Source organism: Muntiacus reevesi, chromosome 1 (assembly GCF_963930625.1).
Source record: "Muntiacus reevesi chromosome 1, mMunRee1.1, whole genome shotgun sequence".
Classification (NCBI taxonomy): Eukaryota; Metazoa; Chordata; class Mammalia; order Artiodactyla; family Cervidae; genus Muntiacus; species Muntiacus reevesi.
In genome coordinates, this window is record NC_089249.1 from 127,806,042 (window position 1) to 127,824,881 (window position 18,840).

At 38.8% G+C, this 18,840-nt stretch overlaps 1 protein-coding gene across 1 annotated transcript in view; it reads left to right on the top strand.

The window, feature by feature from the left end:
• PIGK (phosphatidylinositol glycan anchor biosynthesis class K) overlaps positions 1-6,406 on the top strand; it is a 128,949-nt gene extending 122,543 nt beyond the window's left edge. The window contains exon 11 of the mRNA XM_065910773.1: positions 6,048-6,406. Within this exon, the coding sequence (XP_065766845.1) occupies positions 6,048-6,164 (117 nt within the window). The 3' untranslated portion in view covers positions 6,165-6,406. The remainder of the gene's footprint in view (positions 1-6,047) is intronic.
• The last annotated feature ends 12,434 nt before the right edge of the window (positions 6,407-18,840 follow it).

The following is an 18,840-nucleotide window of genomic DNA, read 5'->3' on the forward strand; positions in this document are numbered from 1 at the left end:
TTTTTACATGTCTTATATTTACATCTAATTCTTAATTGTGTGAAGTATATTTTGGTTTGTAATTTTGGTTTAGAAACAAAACTGATTTCTTTTTCAGATGTTAACCCATTGTTAGAGGACCAGTAAGAATATTTCCTTGCTTGTTGATTTGTTATAGTTCTTTTGTAATATCCAATATAATATCCAAATTCTTGGATACTGAACTGATTGCCTACTTTCTATTCTGTTTCATTGATCTTTTCTATTTTGTATCAGAAAAATATTATAGATTAGCTTTATCATATCCTCTTTGATATTCAGGACTGTTTACCCTTCTATATAGTAATATAGATTTTACCATATGAGATGAATTTATAAAATGAGATTTTATAAGTTTATAAAATGAGATTAAAAAATGAGATATTTATCCTCATGCTGTGGATATTCCCAAATATTTTATGTTTTTTAGTGCTGGTGTGGATGAAATTTGTTTCTGTTCTGTTTTCCAACTCATTTTTACTGGCATATTGGAAGGGTATTTTTTAATATTTATCTCAGATCTGAACTCTTTGTTCTCAATAATTCTAAGAGTTGGTTTTGTATAGTTTGTTGATACCTAATTGTAAATTCTGCAAATATAAAAATTATTTTTTCCTTGAACTCACATCTGGATTGGCTGCAAATTCCAGAGTGATATTAATTAGCAGTTTTAATAGTGTTTGTGTCAGAAAAAAACTAAAATTATGGTTAAGGTAGAACAGTGGTTAACTTTCTGTTGGAAGCAAAATTATAGTTAAAAACAAGTCATCTTTAATTATCCTAGATTAGATTAATTGGTTTGCAAATTTACCATGTGTAAGATACATCAAGATTCTGGGAGAAACGAACATTTCTCTCGCAGAGGGTTGGGTGGGGGGCAATATCCAATGAGTATGAATTGCTAACTGACTTCTAAAGGAAAGGAACAAGACTTGAGCTGGAGATTGTAGTTGGGAGGGGGAGGTTAGAGAGAAGTGAGCTGAGTTAGTCTCCAGGCTCCCCCACTTTATTTCCTTGGAAGCAGTCCCCAGTATGGAGACAGGTGGAGGCAGTCTCTTCCCAGGAGGCCTACGAGGAGAAGCTCAGAGGGAGCGTAACTGCGGCCCCGTAAAGTGGGGGGTACGGGGCAAAGAGCGTTCACGAAGCTCAGCTCTAGGAGACGCTGCGGCATGACTTCTACAGTCGGCTCTACATACTGTTCAGCTGAAACAGGTGTTTGCTGAAGTCCTGACTTAGTGAAGTTTAGATCAGATGAGTGAAATGGGGCTGAATTGCTTGTTCTAGAATGCATCAAGGGGATTCTCTTGACAGACCTCCCTCACCTCAGCCAAGTTCATGATCAACAAGGAGCTGATTAGCTACCCTTCATGCTGTTTTTATATATACCATTGTTGCAGAAACTTGAAAAGTATGTAGTTGAGAACTTTATTTTCTTATGATAATAAAGGATCAGGATTTTTCCTTCTATATTAATGGTCATCTCAGGGGATGTATTTCATAGCTTTTGATGAATAATAAGCCGCTCCAAAAGTTAATGGCTTAAAACTTCAACTGTTTATTTGACTCGTAAGTCTTCAGGGTAGTGATTCAGGCTGAGTTTAGCTGAGCAGTTCTGTTCTTAGCTGGACACCTTCATGAGTCTCTGGTCAACCTTGTCTTGATTAGGCAATTCTGCATCTGGGAGATGGCTGGTTGCTGACTGGAGGACTTGAGTTCCTCACTATCTGATGTCGTTTTTACCTCCAGAAGCCTTGTCTAGGTTTGTTTCTCATGGTGGTAGCAGAGGTCTGAGAGAGAGCAGAAGCAGGCAAAGAAAGCCTCTTGAGGCTAGCTTGGAATTAGGACACTGTTGCTGATGTCCCTTTCTGTTGGCAAAAAGAAGTCACAAGGCCAGCTGATTCATGGAAGAAGGACATAGAGTACACCTCTAGATGAGAACTGCGATAAAGCAATATATTCAAAGTGTATGAACACAGAGAAGGAAGTATGGGGAATTAGGACCTTTTTTCCCTGTGATTTTCTACCACAATTCGGTGGATAAAGGACTCATAGAGGTGCTTGGGACACCATCTTACAGCTTCCTTTTTACCTCAACATTTTGTCCCTGTGTCTTGTATTATTTTAGCTTTATGCTATTCATTTGGTCTTGGCTTCTTGTGCGTTTTTATTCAAATCCATGTCAAAATCTTTCTAAAATTATTCTTTTGTTCTTTATGAAATCTCTTCAGAGATATGTTCTTTGTGTCTTCAGGAAATTTCTTCTTCATATGTTGGAGTGTTTTTACTCATGGACCTCACCTTGGTTTTTGCCTTTTTCTTTAGAATACTGTCAGTATCTCCCAACAGAGCGTGTGGATGTTTCTCACCATCTACTTAGACTTGGATCCTTTCAGATCTGTATCTGAAGAATAGTTCGACATTTCCCAGTGACTGGTGGCCACTCATCAGATGTGGTTTTGGTAACCTAAACTAGGGTCATCTGCTGCCATGCTGGGTGTGCCTGGGTTTTGGACACTTTAAAAAGATGAGTATGTGCAACAAACATTGTTTCTGAACATATATTATTGAAAGGATTTTTCCTGTATTTTCCTTTCTTTGCAGAGATTTTTGTTTGGATGTTGAGCCTTCTTGGATGCAGTAAACCATTGTCAGTGCCTGCTACCTTCTGATACGCTCTTTACTGGAAATTATATTTAAATAGATGGAGAAAGAAGTATGCTATTAATTGGTTGGGGAAGGGTTGCGCTACTCTGGCTGCCTCATAAAGTCACCTTCTATGGCAACACTGTTTCTCTTAAACAGCAGGCAGAAAAAGGGAGAGAGCTCAAATCCCTTTCTCAGCTGACAGAATTTCCTATTTCACAGAGCATAGCAATCTTTTGCATCCTGTGTACTATTCAGAAAACTGGGCCACCATTAATTTGTTTCTAGACCTGGTTTCTAGACTTCTAGATAGTGAAATTGTCTGAGGTTTCTCACCAGAGGTTAAGTTAATTGTAGTAGAGACTGTTGTCTCTTTCTGTGCCTTTTTATGTGCCTTTCCTGAGAAGATGGGAGCAGCTGCACTAGCAGGATTCTTCACAGATGTCATGCTAAGCTAAGAGTCCACACTGTATTTAATTAATAATTCATTTTCCATTTTTTGTTAGTCAAATATATGTAATGAATATACAATGAAAAATAGAGGAACTGCAAATAGTAGTTTTGAAAGACTGAGATTTGCTACTTTTGTTAGCTTGTACAGTGTTGTAATGTGAATAAATATACCATTCCATAATACTTCTGGAGTAATAACATACATTTCTTGGTCCTCCATTATTGCCTTCAGAGTTTGCCATTGGCAAACCACAGCTCTAGCACTTTGCTTTCTCCTCTTGTCCTCTCCTGGGCATCAGTGGTCTAAATGTGGGACATATTTAGTTGAAGGATCAGGAAGCAGTACCTCCAGAATTCTCTGAAACAGTTTTTAAAATAACAGATTGAAATAACTATCAGGACCAATCTTTGGAGAAATGGTAGTTACTTCTAAAGAAATGTGGGACATATTTAGTTGAAGGATCAGGAATCAGTACCTCCAGAATTCTCTGAAACAGTTTTTAAAATAACAGATTGAAATAACTATCAGGACCAATCTTTGGAGAAATGGTAATTACTTCTAAAGAAGTTATGTGCTAAGTCACTTCAGTTGTGTCCAACTCTTTGCAACTCATGGACTGTAGCCCACCAGGCTCCTCTGTCCCTGGGATTCTTCAGGCAAGAATACTGGAGTGGGTTGCCATTTCCTTCTCCCGGGAATCTTCCCAGCCCAGGGATCGAATCTGAGTCTCTTATGTCTCTTGCATTGGCAGGCAGGCTCTTTACCACAAGCGCCACCTGGGAAGCTACAGTTGTCTTATCTCAGGCAACTGTTTCTGGCTTCTGAGTTTAAGATGTAATGGTAAAATCACAACTTCGGGCAATCCATCTCATTGAAAAGTAACTAGAATTCCTACAGGTGCAGAAGTAAGATTTGCTGTTAACTACTTGATTATTTATTTTAGTAATTTGTAATGAATCATAGTGCCTAAATGATGTTCAGTATTTTCTTACATGACTTGGTTTAAACACCACCTGAAAGTTTTAGGTGCTCTTGAACTCGTGAAGGTTCACATCTCCTGAATATTTAGCACTGAAATCCATTAAATTAGTTTATAGGACAATTGTCTATATTATAACCTGTTCTTCTACAATTCATAGCTTAATGCCAGATTTTGACAATATTTATTTAACTTTTTGAAAGTAATAACCTAATAACCTCTGTGTGTGTGTGTGTGTGTGTGTGTGTGTGTATTTTCAAATACTGTATAAATCAGACTCCTAGTTACTGGGGAAAATCTGAATCATACCTCCTCAACCAAGTCAATACTCTTTAAAGTGGATTCTCAGCGAGCATCCTCTGATTACTGTATAAAGGTGTATTTCCACTAATAATAAGTTTTTTTTTTGAGTTAATAGCTCTTTACTAGAAAATCATTTCCCAGTTGTGGAAATACAATTTTTGATCTTAAACTTGTTCATCCACTTGGCAAGAGTGACCAATGTTTGACTATTAGAGAATAAACAGGACAGAAACTGAGAAGTAGTTAACCATGTTTATTTAGTTCACTCACTGTTTCTTCATGTCACATGCTTATGATACTTATATGCCTACCTTTATTATAGATGTTTTATATTAATTACTATAGATTTTCCACTGAAATTAAATTAAGGTTTTTCAGTGTTGCACAATGTTCCAAGAGCTTACAAACCATCTGAAATTGTTTGAGAACCACTGAGCTTATCATACATGTTGATGTATGACAAAAACCATCACAATTTTGTAAAGTAATTATCCTGTAATTAAGATAAATTAATTTTAAAAAGTACTAGATGTGTTGTATGCAATAGGATTAATGTAATTAACACTGCCTTATATTGTATATAGAATTTAGAGTAAATTCTAAGAGTTCTCATCAAAAGGAAAAAAAGAAATTATTGATTTTTTTATATCACATTACAGTTGTTGCAAATTTCTTAAAGTATTATTCTCAGCTTGACTTTGAAATTATTTTCTGCAACATTTTAATTTAAAAATTACATGTTACTTTGTCAAAATTTGGTTTTTTAAAGTTTTGATAACTACAACTTCAATATAGTAATTCATTTCCTTTGTAAAAAAAAAAATGAAAAGGATCACCTAATTGAAATCAGACATTTGCATAAATAATTTCTCCATTTATAAAATTAAAAGAAAATAGAATTTCTTTCTATCAAAATATCCTTTGGAATATTTTCAGTGAGTGTATAATCTTGAATACGTTAGGTAATTATTAAATATTTTAAAGGATGTATAGTAAACATAAATTTATAAGAATCATGGCAGTGAATTAATGGCATGGTCCTTACTGATCTATGGTAGATTTGACTTGTGTAATTTTTTTCCCTCCCTTCCTCTCTCCTTCCTTCCCTCTCTTCCTTCCTTCCTCCTTTCCTTTCTTTTTTATTTTTCCATGTGATAATTTGAAGATTGAGTGGAGAGCATTAGGTGTCCTGGTTATGTAGGGGAAAAAACAAAATATAAGATATGGAAACCACTAAAAGATTTATGAGGCTTTCTGGGATCTAGTTTACATGGTGACTAAAGCAAATTTCAGATTGCAGTTTTTCACTTTAATCCATCCTAGAATAGGATTCTCAGAACTGTCCTTACAATCTTGGCTCATAATCCGGGAAGTATTACTATAACTCATAAAGAGACAGTAGTCACAGACCTCCAATTTCAGAATCATAAATGTAGCTGGTGAAATGACAACTGAATGTTCTACCTTTCTATGCTGGACAAAGAAACATACAGGACATGTTTGTATGTGTGGAACCTGCAGATAGGGAAGGCTAACAGTACATTTAATTTAATCTACCTTACTACCCCTTAAAAGTACACTCTGTGAGTTACCTGTTTTCTATCAGTCTTTATCGATTGTTAAATTTATAATGGCCTTCTTGTTTTGCAGAAACCAAAGCTGAAGGATTGGCATCCTCCTGGCGGTTTTATTCTGGGACTGTGGGCACTCATTATCATGGTTTTCTTCAAAACTTATGGAATCAAGCACATGAAGTTCATTTTCTAAATGTGGTGATGTATGAAGATTGCATGAAAGGCTACAACATTGGATATAAGTTCATGTCAATATATTTTCAAAAATACATTGTTCTTGTGTGACTTGGCAGAAAGTATAAGCAAACTGTAAATTTGAATGAACTATTGTTTTTATAACTTAAAGAAAAATTATTGTTAATGCAAGTGCTAAATGGCACTAAATATATTTCAGTTTTTCATTTTGTGTGTTATTAAAATATTGGGATAAAGAGATCACAGTATTCTCACTGACTCTTTCTGAAAATAAAAATTTCCTCTTGTTTAATCCCCTTTCATTTGGAAAGGAAAAAAATGTGAAGACATTAAATTCTCGCTAGCAGGGGTATCCTCTGTTAATATTTTATGTATATTCTCCTAGTCTTTTTCATATTTTTTTCCAAAATAGACATCATATAGAAGATTTTGTCAGTTGTCATTTTGCAGTGTGTTGTCAACCGTTTGCCTCTCCTTGGACATTCTTCAAGGACACATTGTGAATGGCTGTGTACCATCCATTTTATGAATGTACAGTAATTTGTTTAATATTCTTCTATAATTAGACTACTTACTTTGTTCCCCAAATTTTCTTCTGGTTCATTCTTTGATGTGTTAATATGGACTTCCCTGGTGGCTCAGATAGTAAGGAATCTGCATGCCATGCAGGAGACCCAGGTTCGATCCCTAGGTTGGGAAGATTCCCTAGAAAAGGGAATGGCAACTCACTCCAGCATTCTTGACTAGAGAATTCCATGGACAGAGGAGTGTGGTGGGCTGTAGTTCGTGGGTTTGCTAAGGGTCAGACATGACCAAGTGACTGACACTTTCAGGTGTTAATATTTTATTTATCAGCTATTTAGCTAGAATTCTACAGCTAAAATTGTAATGTGAAAAATTAGTTTTTTAATCTGTGGTACTGACAGTCCCCAGGGCTTTATTTACTGTCAGTTTATCTGGAAAATTTAAGATCTTTGGAAATGTCACATAATGACTGCTCAAGAGAAACAAATCCCATCATTTTTTGTTTCTAAGCATTCTGTGATCCTCTAGAATTGCTCACCTCCTCTTCGGTTTCCTCACTGAAAAAGATATTGCTTCATTCTGTTTAAGGTAAACCATGCGCACTGGCTGGGTCTGCATTTTTTTCTGGACGGTCCCATAAGGTGGATAGACTGTAGGAAAAATTCGTGCTTGTGGCCATGTCCTTGTGTGTGACTGATGCATCTATAAGACAGTAAGCCTCTTGTCTGATCTCTGATGAGATGCAAGGCTCCTAGCCCCACACTGACTTTTTCATCTTGCCAGCCATCTTCTATCTGTTGTAACGGGAAATGGTATTGAGATTGTGCTTTGCTCTCAGGCCCAGATATTGTTTCTTCATGTATGAGGGGGAGGAAAAAATCCTGAAAGTTGAGTATTCATGTACCTGGGACACATTTTTATATTTTATCTGTTTTATCTAGGAACTTTGTGTTAATCTTAAAGTCACTATGAAGATGTGTTTTGTAATTATAGGAAACATTCAGAAGACAACTCTTCCTCTACAATAAGACCTCTTAAATCTAATATTCCTTAGATTCTGTTTTCCTCTTAGCACTTAAAATATTACCTTTTAATTATATGCAAAATGATCATTCATTCTTTTCACAGGCAAAGGATTAACTGTGTTATGTCTCAGGTTAGAACAAATGGTATTGAAGCTTTTTGCAAGTTCTGAATCTTCATTTTAATGGATCTTTTTACTGGTACAGGAGGTAAATGAAGAGGGAAAAATTTTATCTGATTATATGGAAAAGCATCTTTTTGTACATAGAAAGGAAGAAAAGCAAACTTAAATTCAAATAGCTGGATTTTAATAGTCCTATGAGACAAAGGTTGACTGTGTTATCCTCTAAACACTTGCACAAGGTCATGGACACTATAGTTGGAAGGGGTGAGCTACTTAGATTAGTAAAGGAAATATGATTGTTCTTGAGCCAAAGTAATTTAGTTTGAATATAATGAAACATACCCTGATGGTAAAGCCTACCAGAAAGTAAAAGGATTCCTCTTCAGAGATTGGAGAAGGTGCCTTTCTTAGTTAAAACCAAACTGGGAGAAGTAATACTGGATATAATATATGAGATCAATTGTATTCCAGACAAATTTCAAAGAGCAGTTATTTCTTTCTGTTTCATTACTGAATTGTCAGAATACAGTTAAAGCAAAAAGCTTGAAATATGTTAAATGCTTAGCTCATAACCATAATCTTTTTACGTAAAGTATATTCTGCCTTCAATAATAAGTAAATCCTCTGCATATGTTAAGTGGGTAATATCGTAAGTGTAATTAAATGGCCCAGACTTTAACTGATAACATAAAAGCACATCCTTAAATATATTCTGCTCAAGTCACAAAGAGCTGAGCAATTGAAAGGTGTTTTCCTTTTGCCTTTCTCACAGTGTTGTAGTGAGGATCAGATGAGCTAATGATATGACTAAACCCTTTGGAAACTGTAAATATTTGCTGGTGTTATTTTTCATATTTCTGGTTAGGAAGATACCAAGGGGGAAGTTAATGGTGCCAGGGTCCCTTTTGTACTTATTTACCTTTCTAAGCTCCTCAGTGTTATTCCTATTCTCTTTGATATTTTTTCTCTCTTTCCCTACAGTGCCCTTCAGGGAGACAAGGATACTTAGATAAATGGATCCCAACAGACTTGTCCTGACCTTTTTGGGGAGGGACAGCATATAATGATGCTGTTTTAAGGCAGCCTGCTTGAGAAAAAGAAACCAAGTGATGTGGATTTTAAAGTTATGAAAAACATTTACTTGCAGTTTATGAAAGAGAAATGTAGCTTGGATGCAAATCTGATTAAATTGGATCAAGAAAAATTGGAATTAAATACAAAAAATAATGCATGCATTTATAGTTTCCATTTTTATATATCCTAAGCTAGTTGAAAATGATGATTCCCACAACAAGCATAACTCAGCGTGTTTCTGCTTACTGAGTATTTTCCACTGTGGTATATGTTGATATCATTTCTTCCATTATGTATGTTGTACAGCAGAGTTACTGTAACTGTGGGAATCATAATTTGAAATTTTGACTTGTGCATTTCTAGAATCTTTACAATAAATGTTACATTAGCATAAAAATTTTTTTTCATTGAGTTTACCAAAATTAAATTCATCTATAGCAGATACTATTTTAACTTATGAAAGAAATATTTTATAAACATACCACAAGATATAACAATAAAATGAGATCAGTCTCCATTTTACTTTATGGAATCAGCTCCATTACTTCATTGTCACATTTCCTGCCTGAGTGCATATACCTGCGTGTGTACCTGCTACAGAAATATGAAAGTCTTTTAGTTCATAGACAATATGTGCTAAGTTGCTTCAGTCGTGTCCAACTCTTTATGACCCCATGGACTGCAGACCACCAGGCTCCCATGTCCATGGAATTCTCGAAGCAGGTATACCAGGAATTGAACCCTCTTATGTCTCCTGCATTGGCAGGCGGGTTCTTTACACCAGTGCCACCTGGGACAATACACCTTAGCCAGTATCCTTTTTCCCTTTTCTGCTGTTTTGAACGTATGCTGTAAAACATTTGATGCAATTTATCTGAGTACACCCTTTAATGGGATTGATATAGATGAAAGTGTGGTCAAGAAACTCATTATTAAAAATTCATTTACACTAAACTTGGAAAGGTGGTCACTGTCATTTTTGTTTCACTTGTGGTGCTTGCAGCCTTAGAGACTTGAGAGGGCTTTCAGATTCACCTGAGGTGTGCACCCAGTCAGCGTTTACTGGGTGCAGCTCATGTGATATGACCCTCTACTGATAATGAAAGTGCCAGCTCTGACTGTGCTAGGATCTCAGGGACAGCTGGCCAGAACAATGTAGATCATTTCCCTAGGGGTCATTTAATAGGATCATAAATGTAAAGCCCCTTGTACAATACCAGGCATATATGAGAAATTCAGCATTTTGCTCTTTGCCGTGCAGGGCTCCACCTCCCTCTTGTTTTTAACCTTTTCTCGGGCCAGGTATCACTCTTTAAAGAACCATTAGCCTTGGTGTTCTGGGCTGTGCTGTTCACTCCGGTTTTCAGCAGATGTCATCTTGAGGTAACAGTTCCTTTCCACTTTCAGTGCTGGTCAGCACTTTCAATCCACAGGCTCTCTTGCCTGCCTTTTCACTTTTCCCCCCATTTTCGAGAGGTTGAGGCTTTCCTCCATCTTCCCTCAGCCTTAGCTTTTTGTTATCTTCTCTCTCTGTAGCTTATCCACTCTGTTGCAAACATATCTTTAGCATGATTACTGGACAGTCTAGCCTCACCCCAGGTCCTAATGTCCAGATAATAACTCCATCTGAATTCCTCTTTACTTCTCCATCACAGTGGCCACCCAGTTTATAATTTTTAAAGTTTCAAATGAGGGAAAACCAACTAGAACAAATATAGGCTGAAAGGGGAATTTGCTGGAGGGATATAAGGCTATCTCACAAGCTTGCGAGAAGGGGGTCTGGCGTGAGCCTCACCAAGGACTGCCATGTTCCTGGATTCTCTTCTCAGCCTGTTTCCTTTCTGGTTTTCTCACATGGCTGGTGACTCCAGAGCCCCACGTACTGTGCTTTACCACAAAAAAGAAAAAAGTTACTCCCTTTCTTTATTTCTAGTTCTAATAGTCTTGGGAAAGAACTGATTAACATTGTTGGCATCAAGGGTTTACCTGGCTGGAGAGTCAAGTCCTGAAAACACACAGGGACCTCTGGCCGCAAACCCATATTTAGACAAACGTCTATTAACATTCATCCTAGAGGAGGGAGAGATCACAGGAGCCAGGCAGCCACCTTTGCTACTACTTTTCTACTAGTCTGCTATTCAGTAGGTGATCTGTGGAGCTACAGCATCACTCTGGCGTGCCCTAGAAATGCAGACTGTCAGATCCTACTCTGGACCTCCTGTAGCAGAGTCTGCATTTTACCTGATTCCCAGGTAATACACACACACATGTTAAGTAGGAGAAGCACTGATCTACACCTTCTACTAACTAGCTCAGTTTTATCTCCTAAAAAGGAGATTGTAAAATGATTGTGAATAGTCATTTGTAGAACAGAGAGCATGGGTAGCATATTTTATGGGTGAATTGGCTTTTTAGCATTATTTTTAACTCCTATTTAGACTTTTAAGACTACCCACTCTCATTCTCATATTTTAATGCTTAAAGTGTGAGAGTGTTAGTCGCTCAGTCCTGTCCAACTCTTTGTGACCCCATGGACTGTAGCCCGCTAGGCTCCTCTGTCCATAGAATTCTCCAGGCAAGAATACTAGAGTGGTTAGCCATTCCCTTCTTCAAGGGATCTTCCTGACCGAGGGATCAAACCCTGGTCTCCTGCCTTGCAGGCAGATCCTTTACCATCTGGACCACCAGGGAAGCCCTTGAATGCTTAAATGAGCATCTAATTAACACTTCCTATATGTCGTATATGCATATTCTTTGATACCCCTGTCATCAAGAAGTGGAGTCTAGGGACTTCTTGGTGGTTCAGTGGTTAAGAATCCCCTACCGGTCCTAGGAAGGACTGGGTTCAAGCTTGGACAGGAAGGTGAAGCTCTTGTCATTTAAGAAAAAGCTTGGACAGGAAGGTGAAGCTCTTGTCATTTAAGAAAAAACAACGACATGGGGTGTGCTGGGAAAACTGACTTAGAAAAGACGCAGGCATTTATTCTTAGCCAGTCCAAGGGAGTCTGGGCCTGAGATAAGATGCGTCAGGAACTTCAGTCACAGGTTGGAAAAAATAGCAGCCTAGCTTTGTCACAATATTAAAAAAAAAAAAAAAAATCATCCTGCAAATTCAGGGGACACAGTTTCAATCCCTGGTCCTCGAAATTTCTCTATGCCTCGGGGCAGCTGAGCCTGTGGACCACAGCTACGGATCCTGCATTCTAGAGCCCTCGAGCTTCAACTGTTCAGCACATGAGGCCCAACTAAAGAAGCTCACATGCCCTAGAGCCCGAGCTCTGCACACAGACCCAGCACAGCCAAAAATAAATATAAATAAGTTAAAAAAAGAAGTGGAGTCTAAATTCCTCTCATCTGAATATAGGCTGACCTTAGTGACTTAATACTAATAAATAGGATGTGGCGGAATAATACTGTGTGACTTCAAGGCTAGGCCATGAAAGGAGATACAGCATCCCCCTGGCTCTCTTTCTTAGGACACATCCTCTTGGAACCCAGCCACCATCCCCTGAGGAAGCCCAAGCCACTTGGAGAAGCTGTGTATTTGTGTTCTGGCCATTACCCTGGTAGGGTCCCAACCAATAGCCAACGTCAGCTTCCAGACACTTGGGGAGACCGCCCCAGATGTTTCCTGCTGCAGCCCTAGGAGAGATCTCCAAGCCACTCGTTGACTCTCAGAACTTTGAGAGATAGCAATTAGAAAAAATTGTTGTTTTTACCTGAGTGTGTTCAGGATGGTTTGTTGTATAGGAATGGTTACTAAAACTCTGGGTTAATATGTACCTACTTTAGTATTTAGATGCTAGGAGACATACAAAGAAACAGCATTCCTTTTTTTAAAGAATTACAAGTTAATTCTTGAAGCACATGTGAAAAGATGAATAACTGTATAACAAAAAATGACAAGTGCCATGTAAGAGCTGTAGAATAGGGATTTTAAAAAGAAACTTCTAACTTTAATTGCTAAAGAAGTACGTTATTCATAATGTATTTATTCTCAGGGGAACAGACAGAGAAGGCTTCAAGGAGGAAATGAAATTTGAGCAATTAGATATCTCTCGTATTTTCCCTCTCCCTTCCTCATTATTGCTCTTTTAAAATTGTAATTTTTTTTCAGTTCTGTTCAACTCAAACTTTTCTGTCATCAGAAGATTTTGCTTTGTAATCTGAAAGTCAAATTGAGGGAAGATAACTAGCTCAACTTCCTTTTCTACCTTCTACAAATTCACCTCTGTTTTTCTCCCCTTACATTCCTACCCCACCACTTTGATCTTAGAGATTGAGTTATTGATCCCAACCTTCTTGTGGGATATTGCTTACTCATAAAATCGCCTTTCTTTTGACCCTGCAACTTTCTTTTGCATAGAAGCGTTTTCCCTTACGTTTTGTAAGATGTTCAAGCCTTCTCAGCTGAAAGACTCCTCAAAATTCTGTCCTCTTTTTAAATTCTAATATAGAAACACTATGTAGAGCTCTTTTCTACCTCATTCTGTAGCTTATAATTGAATGAATGGGCAGCATTCTCTAATTTGGCTACGTTGCCTTGTATTCATTTGTGAACCTTTTTGTGAATCTGTCTTCTGTTCCCACAACTCCCCTGATATCTTTACTGATATCAGTGATTTCCTGTTTGCCAAATCAGATGGAATTTTACTGCCTGTGTCTTTTTTTCTCTCTCTCTCCATAATATGTAACAGTTGTTGATTACTCCTGCTTTGGGGAACATTTTCTTCTCTGCCTTCCTGGGACTGCTGTCTCCCCAGGTTTTCTTCACTTGGCCTGTCCTTTTCAGTGCGTCTCTTTGACAGTGTACCCCAGATATTCTGCCAAGTTCTGTCTTCAAATTATTCAAATTTAACACTATCCCTGATTATTTTCATCACCAGCTGTGGTTTCTGCTATTATCTCTACATCACAGGCAGCGAAATTTGTATATCCCAGGATCTCCCGAGTTCCAGAAGCACCCTTTTCTACCTGTAAACCCTACAGGAGTCTCAAACTTAGCATACCCCAAAGTGAACTTACTATCTTTCATTTTCTGGCTCTCATTTCTCTATTTTCTTTTGCTTAATTAATATTCTACATCCTATCTAGATGGGCACAAATAGTGAAGGTATCTGTGGCCCATACAAGTGTTCACCACTTATATGGTGAACAGCATTTACTACATGGAGGCGCCTAATAATCAGGTGGGTTAAATGACATGCTCTGTGGATGTCATTAGCCTCTTTTGCCAGCCATGCCAGTGCTTGCCAATGGGGCCATGGAGAATAGTGGGTTTGGTGGAGGACGGACACCATGCAGGGGCTCAACAGGCTGGATTTTTCCTTACCAAGGCTGATCTGGCTAATGCCTCTGCTGAGAGGCTAATCTGCCAGGAGCAGGAACATTCATGAAAACTCAGCCACTGGGACTTCCCTGGTGGTCCTGTTGTTAAGAATCTGCCTGCCAATGCAGGGGACATGGTGGGTTCGATGCCTCATTGGGGAGCTAAGATCCTACATGCTATAGGGCAACTAAGTCACACAACTACTGCAGCCGGCGCACCCTAGAGCTCTTGCTCTACCACAGAGCAAGAAAAGCTACTGCAATGAGAGGCCTGCACAGTGACGTGAGAGTGTAGCCCCAGCTCACTGCAAGTAGAGAAAGCCTGCACACAGCAACAAAGACCCAGAGCAGCCAAAAATAATTAAAAAACTGAGTTAGTGCCCCTATTCCCCAGGGGACCAGGCCAGTCAGCTGATGGGGAGTAGGTTGATTATACTGACCATCATAAAGTGGGCAGAAATTCATTTCCGCTGAAAAAGACACACCTTCTGGGTATGGATTTGTATTGTTTAGTCACTCAGTTGTGCCCGACTCTTTGTGACCCCCATGGGCTGTAGCCCACCTGGCTCCTCTGTCCATGGGATTTCCCAAGCAAGTATACTGGAGTGGATTGCCATTTCTTATTCCAGAGAATCTTCCCAACTCAGGGATCGATCCCACGTCCCACAAGTCTCCTGCATTGCAGGTGGATTCTTTACCGCTGAGCCACTGAGGAATCCATGGATTTGTATTTCCTACTCTTAAACTTTTTGCTAGCATCGCCATCTATGAATTCACAGAAATCCTTATCCACCATCATGGCATTCTGCAGAGTATTGAGTCTGATTAAGGAACTGATTTCACAGCAGAGGAAGTATAACAGTGAGTTTATGCCCATGAAATTAATCAAACTTACCACATAACCCATATGCACTTAGTTTGCACGCACCACAGGACCCACAGGACACAACACTCTGAAAAGAGGGAGTTCTGTTTCACAAGGAATGGTACAGGCTTTAAACCAGAGGCCATTGGACAGCATTATTTCCCCCACAGCCAGAATGCATAGATCTGGGAGCAAGAGTAGAAATGGGGAAACTCCTCTCACTATTACATCTAACAATATAGAATCTTTGCTTCGCATCCTGGCAACTCTGAGCTTTGCTGATGTGGTGGTCTTAGCTGTGAAGAGGGGAGTGCTTTCGTCAGGAGACACAATGGTAGTTCCATTGGATTTGAAGAGAGGATTGCCACCTGGCCGTTTGGGGCTCTTTATATCACCGAGCCAACATGCCAAAAATAAGGAGTTATTCTACTAGCTGGAGTGATTAATCCCAGTTACCAAAGGGAAGTTGAGTGGCTGCAACACACTGAAGGCAAGACAACTATGTGGCAGGAGGATTTTCTAAGCTTTCCCTTACTAGCTCTGTGACCAATAGCAAAGGTCAGTAGAAACCCGTTATAACCATCAAAGGGCAGGATGATTGGGGACTCACTTTTCTGAATGAAAGTTTGGGTCACTCCTCCAGTTAATACACTGACCAACTTCTAGCTGAGACCAAGGGAAATACGCAACAAAGGGGAAGGTTGGAAGCCATAGTTGTCAACTATGGCCTATGGACAACTACTGAAATGTGATGGCTTTGTGTATTTTCTCTTTGCCTGTTAACATGTTTATGTGTGTATGCTTTTTCTCACTCTTTCCCCCGACTTTTATTCAAGTTGGTGGGGTTTAGCCTTACTATATAATCTTTAAATAAGAAAATATTCAATAACAACATCCCTGGAAGTCTGGTGGTTGGCATTTCACCTTCCAAAGCAGGGGGGTGTGGGTTCCATCCCTGGTCGGGGAGCTAAGATCCCACATGCCTCATGGCCAAAAAACCAAAACATAAAACAGAAGCAATATTGTAACAAATTCAACAAAGACTTCAGAATTGTCCCAGAAAGAAAATCTTAAGAAAGAAGATATTCCATGAGACTGTGATGAAATTTGAGGAGTAGTTAATGTAGCCAGCAGCTCATAACAGCAACAGTTGTGGCTGTGCATTTCTTTATTTTGGTGAAGGTTGAGAATTCCTTCATTTGCAAGAACAGCAACATCTTGTTAGATGGAAATATAGACTTGTGTCATACAGGGCTCACATGTGTGGAAGAGTAGATGCAAGAGGTGAGTAGCCCAAGAACTGTACTGTTCAGTGATCAATTCACAGTTTCAACTGAACCCTTTAAGAATGTCCCCATGTAGTGACTATGATGTTACTGTCATTTTGCCAGTAGAGGGTGCTGGGAAGGCATGGCGAGGAGAAGGAGCTTCTCTTCCTGGTGTATTCCTCCCACGTGTCTTCTGCAGTCTGTGTGTGTGTGTGTGCACGCATGCATTCACCAGTGAACATGTGCAGTCTGTGTGTGTGGGTGTGTGCGCACGCACGCATTCACCAGTGAACATGTGTTTTCTGCAGCACCCAGCGGCTGGCAGCACAGAGCACCTTCCTGTGGGCAGCTTCATAGCAGAGGATTGCCAGCGAAGCACCTCCTTATGAGTGGCACCCTGCCTCCTGCTGCTCCGCAGTGGCACACCCATGGAAGGCATTTCTTCCAGTATGCCTCCTTGGGCATCTATCTCCATCATGGGGTGCTGCTGGCAGGGCACCTCCTCTGGACAACTTTCCCCATATCTTTTGCACAGGACCTTTCAGACATGTGGAAGCCATTCAGTGAGGGTCTCATTGACCCTGTTTTAAAAACTCTGGATTCTCCTGGCTCGAGGCAGCATCTCCTTGCTCCTTATAATGAGTACAGGAAGTGAAAAAGATTCAGGCAACAAGATGTCTTGTAACCCTGCCAAGAAAAGAAATGGATCAAAAGAGAATAAAGCAAGTTAGAGGCAGACTGGTGCAGGAAATACTCTGTTTGGTTGGTTATGAAAGTGCTCACAGATTAATAAGGCTGAATAGCATGGTGGTTAAAAGTCAGCTTTGCATTTTCATTGCTTGTCAGCCTGATAAATGCACACTGTACTAGGAACAGAATAATTACAAATAAGAAAATACACTTATAAGCCAATAAAACCAAAATAATTAAAATTACAAATAAGAAAATACACTTATAAGTCAATAAAACCAAAAGTGAAGGAGAAAACTTGAGGCTGAAATAAGAGAAATCAAATGAAAAGAATAAACATAATACATTAAACATGTTAAGAAACAAAACCCGAAGCTCAGAAACTATGAAGTATAACTAGGGAAAATGAGATAAAATAATTTAAAATTTTAGGTGTTAAAATCAGAGGCTTAGAATTTCAAGGAGATATTAATAACTGTGAATAAAGTTAAAGTAGAAAAAGGAAACAAAACATGTTTTAAAGTGAAAACAATGGAGGAGAGAATTAAATGGAATATAAAGAGTAAGCCAGGTAGCTGAAAAATTTATTTTAAGAGAAGATTAAAATAAAGCTAAAACTAGTCAAAGAAATACAACATTCTCTAGGTGCTAAACATTTAGAGAATGAAACAAACTAAAACTAGATATAGAAGATAAGAGATGAATAATTTAGACATCAGAAGAGCAAACATTTTTTTAAAAAAGCAAATTACCTGCTTTTTAAGAGACACCTGGCTTTTGTTATTGTTGTTCTATAGATACTCAAGCAGCTACAAATTCCAATAGATTGTGTCTGTAATTTTGATTCCCAAGGTCAAGTTCTTTGCAGAGCACCCCCCTGGGGTTTCTTCAGACCAAAAGCTAAAGGTAGCAAGCAGTTCAAAATGTTAAACCATTCTCTAAGTCACCTGGCTCATGTGTCTTATTGTTTAGCCACTCAGTCAGGTCCGACTCTTTGTGACCCCATGCAACCCCACGGACAAAGTAATGTCTCTTTTTCAGCAAAGGAGTAGGTCATGTGTGTACATGGCTTTTAATTCAGTCCCTTAAAGAGTTGCAAAGAAACTATGAACCATGCCGTGTAGGGCCTCCCAAGACATATGGGTCATAGTGGACAAAATGTGGTCCACTGGAGAAGGGAATGGCAAACCACTTCAGTATTCTTGCCTTAGAACCCTATGAACAGTAAGAGAAGGTGAAAAAATAATGACACTGAAAGATGAACTCCCCAGGTTGGTAGATGCCCAATATGCTACTGGAGAAGAGTGGAGAAATAACTCCTGAAAGAATGAAGGTACAGAGCCAAAATGAAAACAACACCCAGTTGTGGATGTGACTGGTAATGGAAGTAAAGTCTGATGCTGTGAGGAATAATATTGCGTAGGAATCTGTATAGGTCCATGAATCAAGGTAAACTGGAAGTAGTCAAACAAGAAATGGCAAGAGTGAACATTGACATTTTAGAAATCAGTGAACTAAAATAGACTGGAACAGGTGAATTCAACTCAGACGACCATTATATCTACTACTGTGGGCAAGAATCCCTTAGAAGAAATGGAGTAGCCCTCATAGTCAACAGATGAGTCCAAAATGCAGTACTTGGGTGCAATCTCAAAAACAACAGAATGATTTCTGTTCATTTCCAAGGCAAACCATTCATCATCACAGTAATCCAAGTCTGTGCCCCAAAGACTAATGCTGAAGAAGCTGAAGTTGAACAGATCTATGAAGACCTACA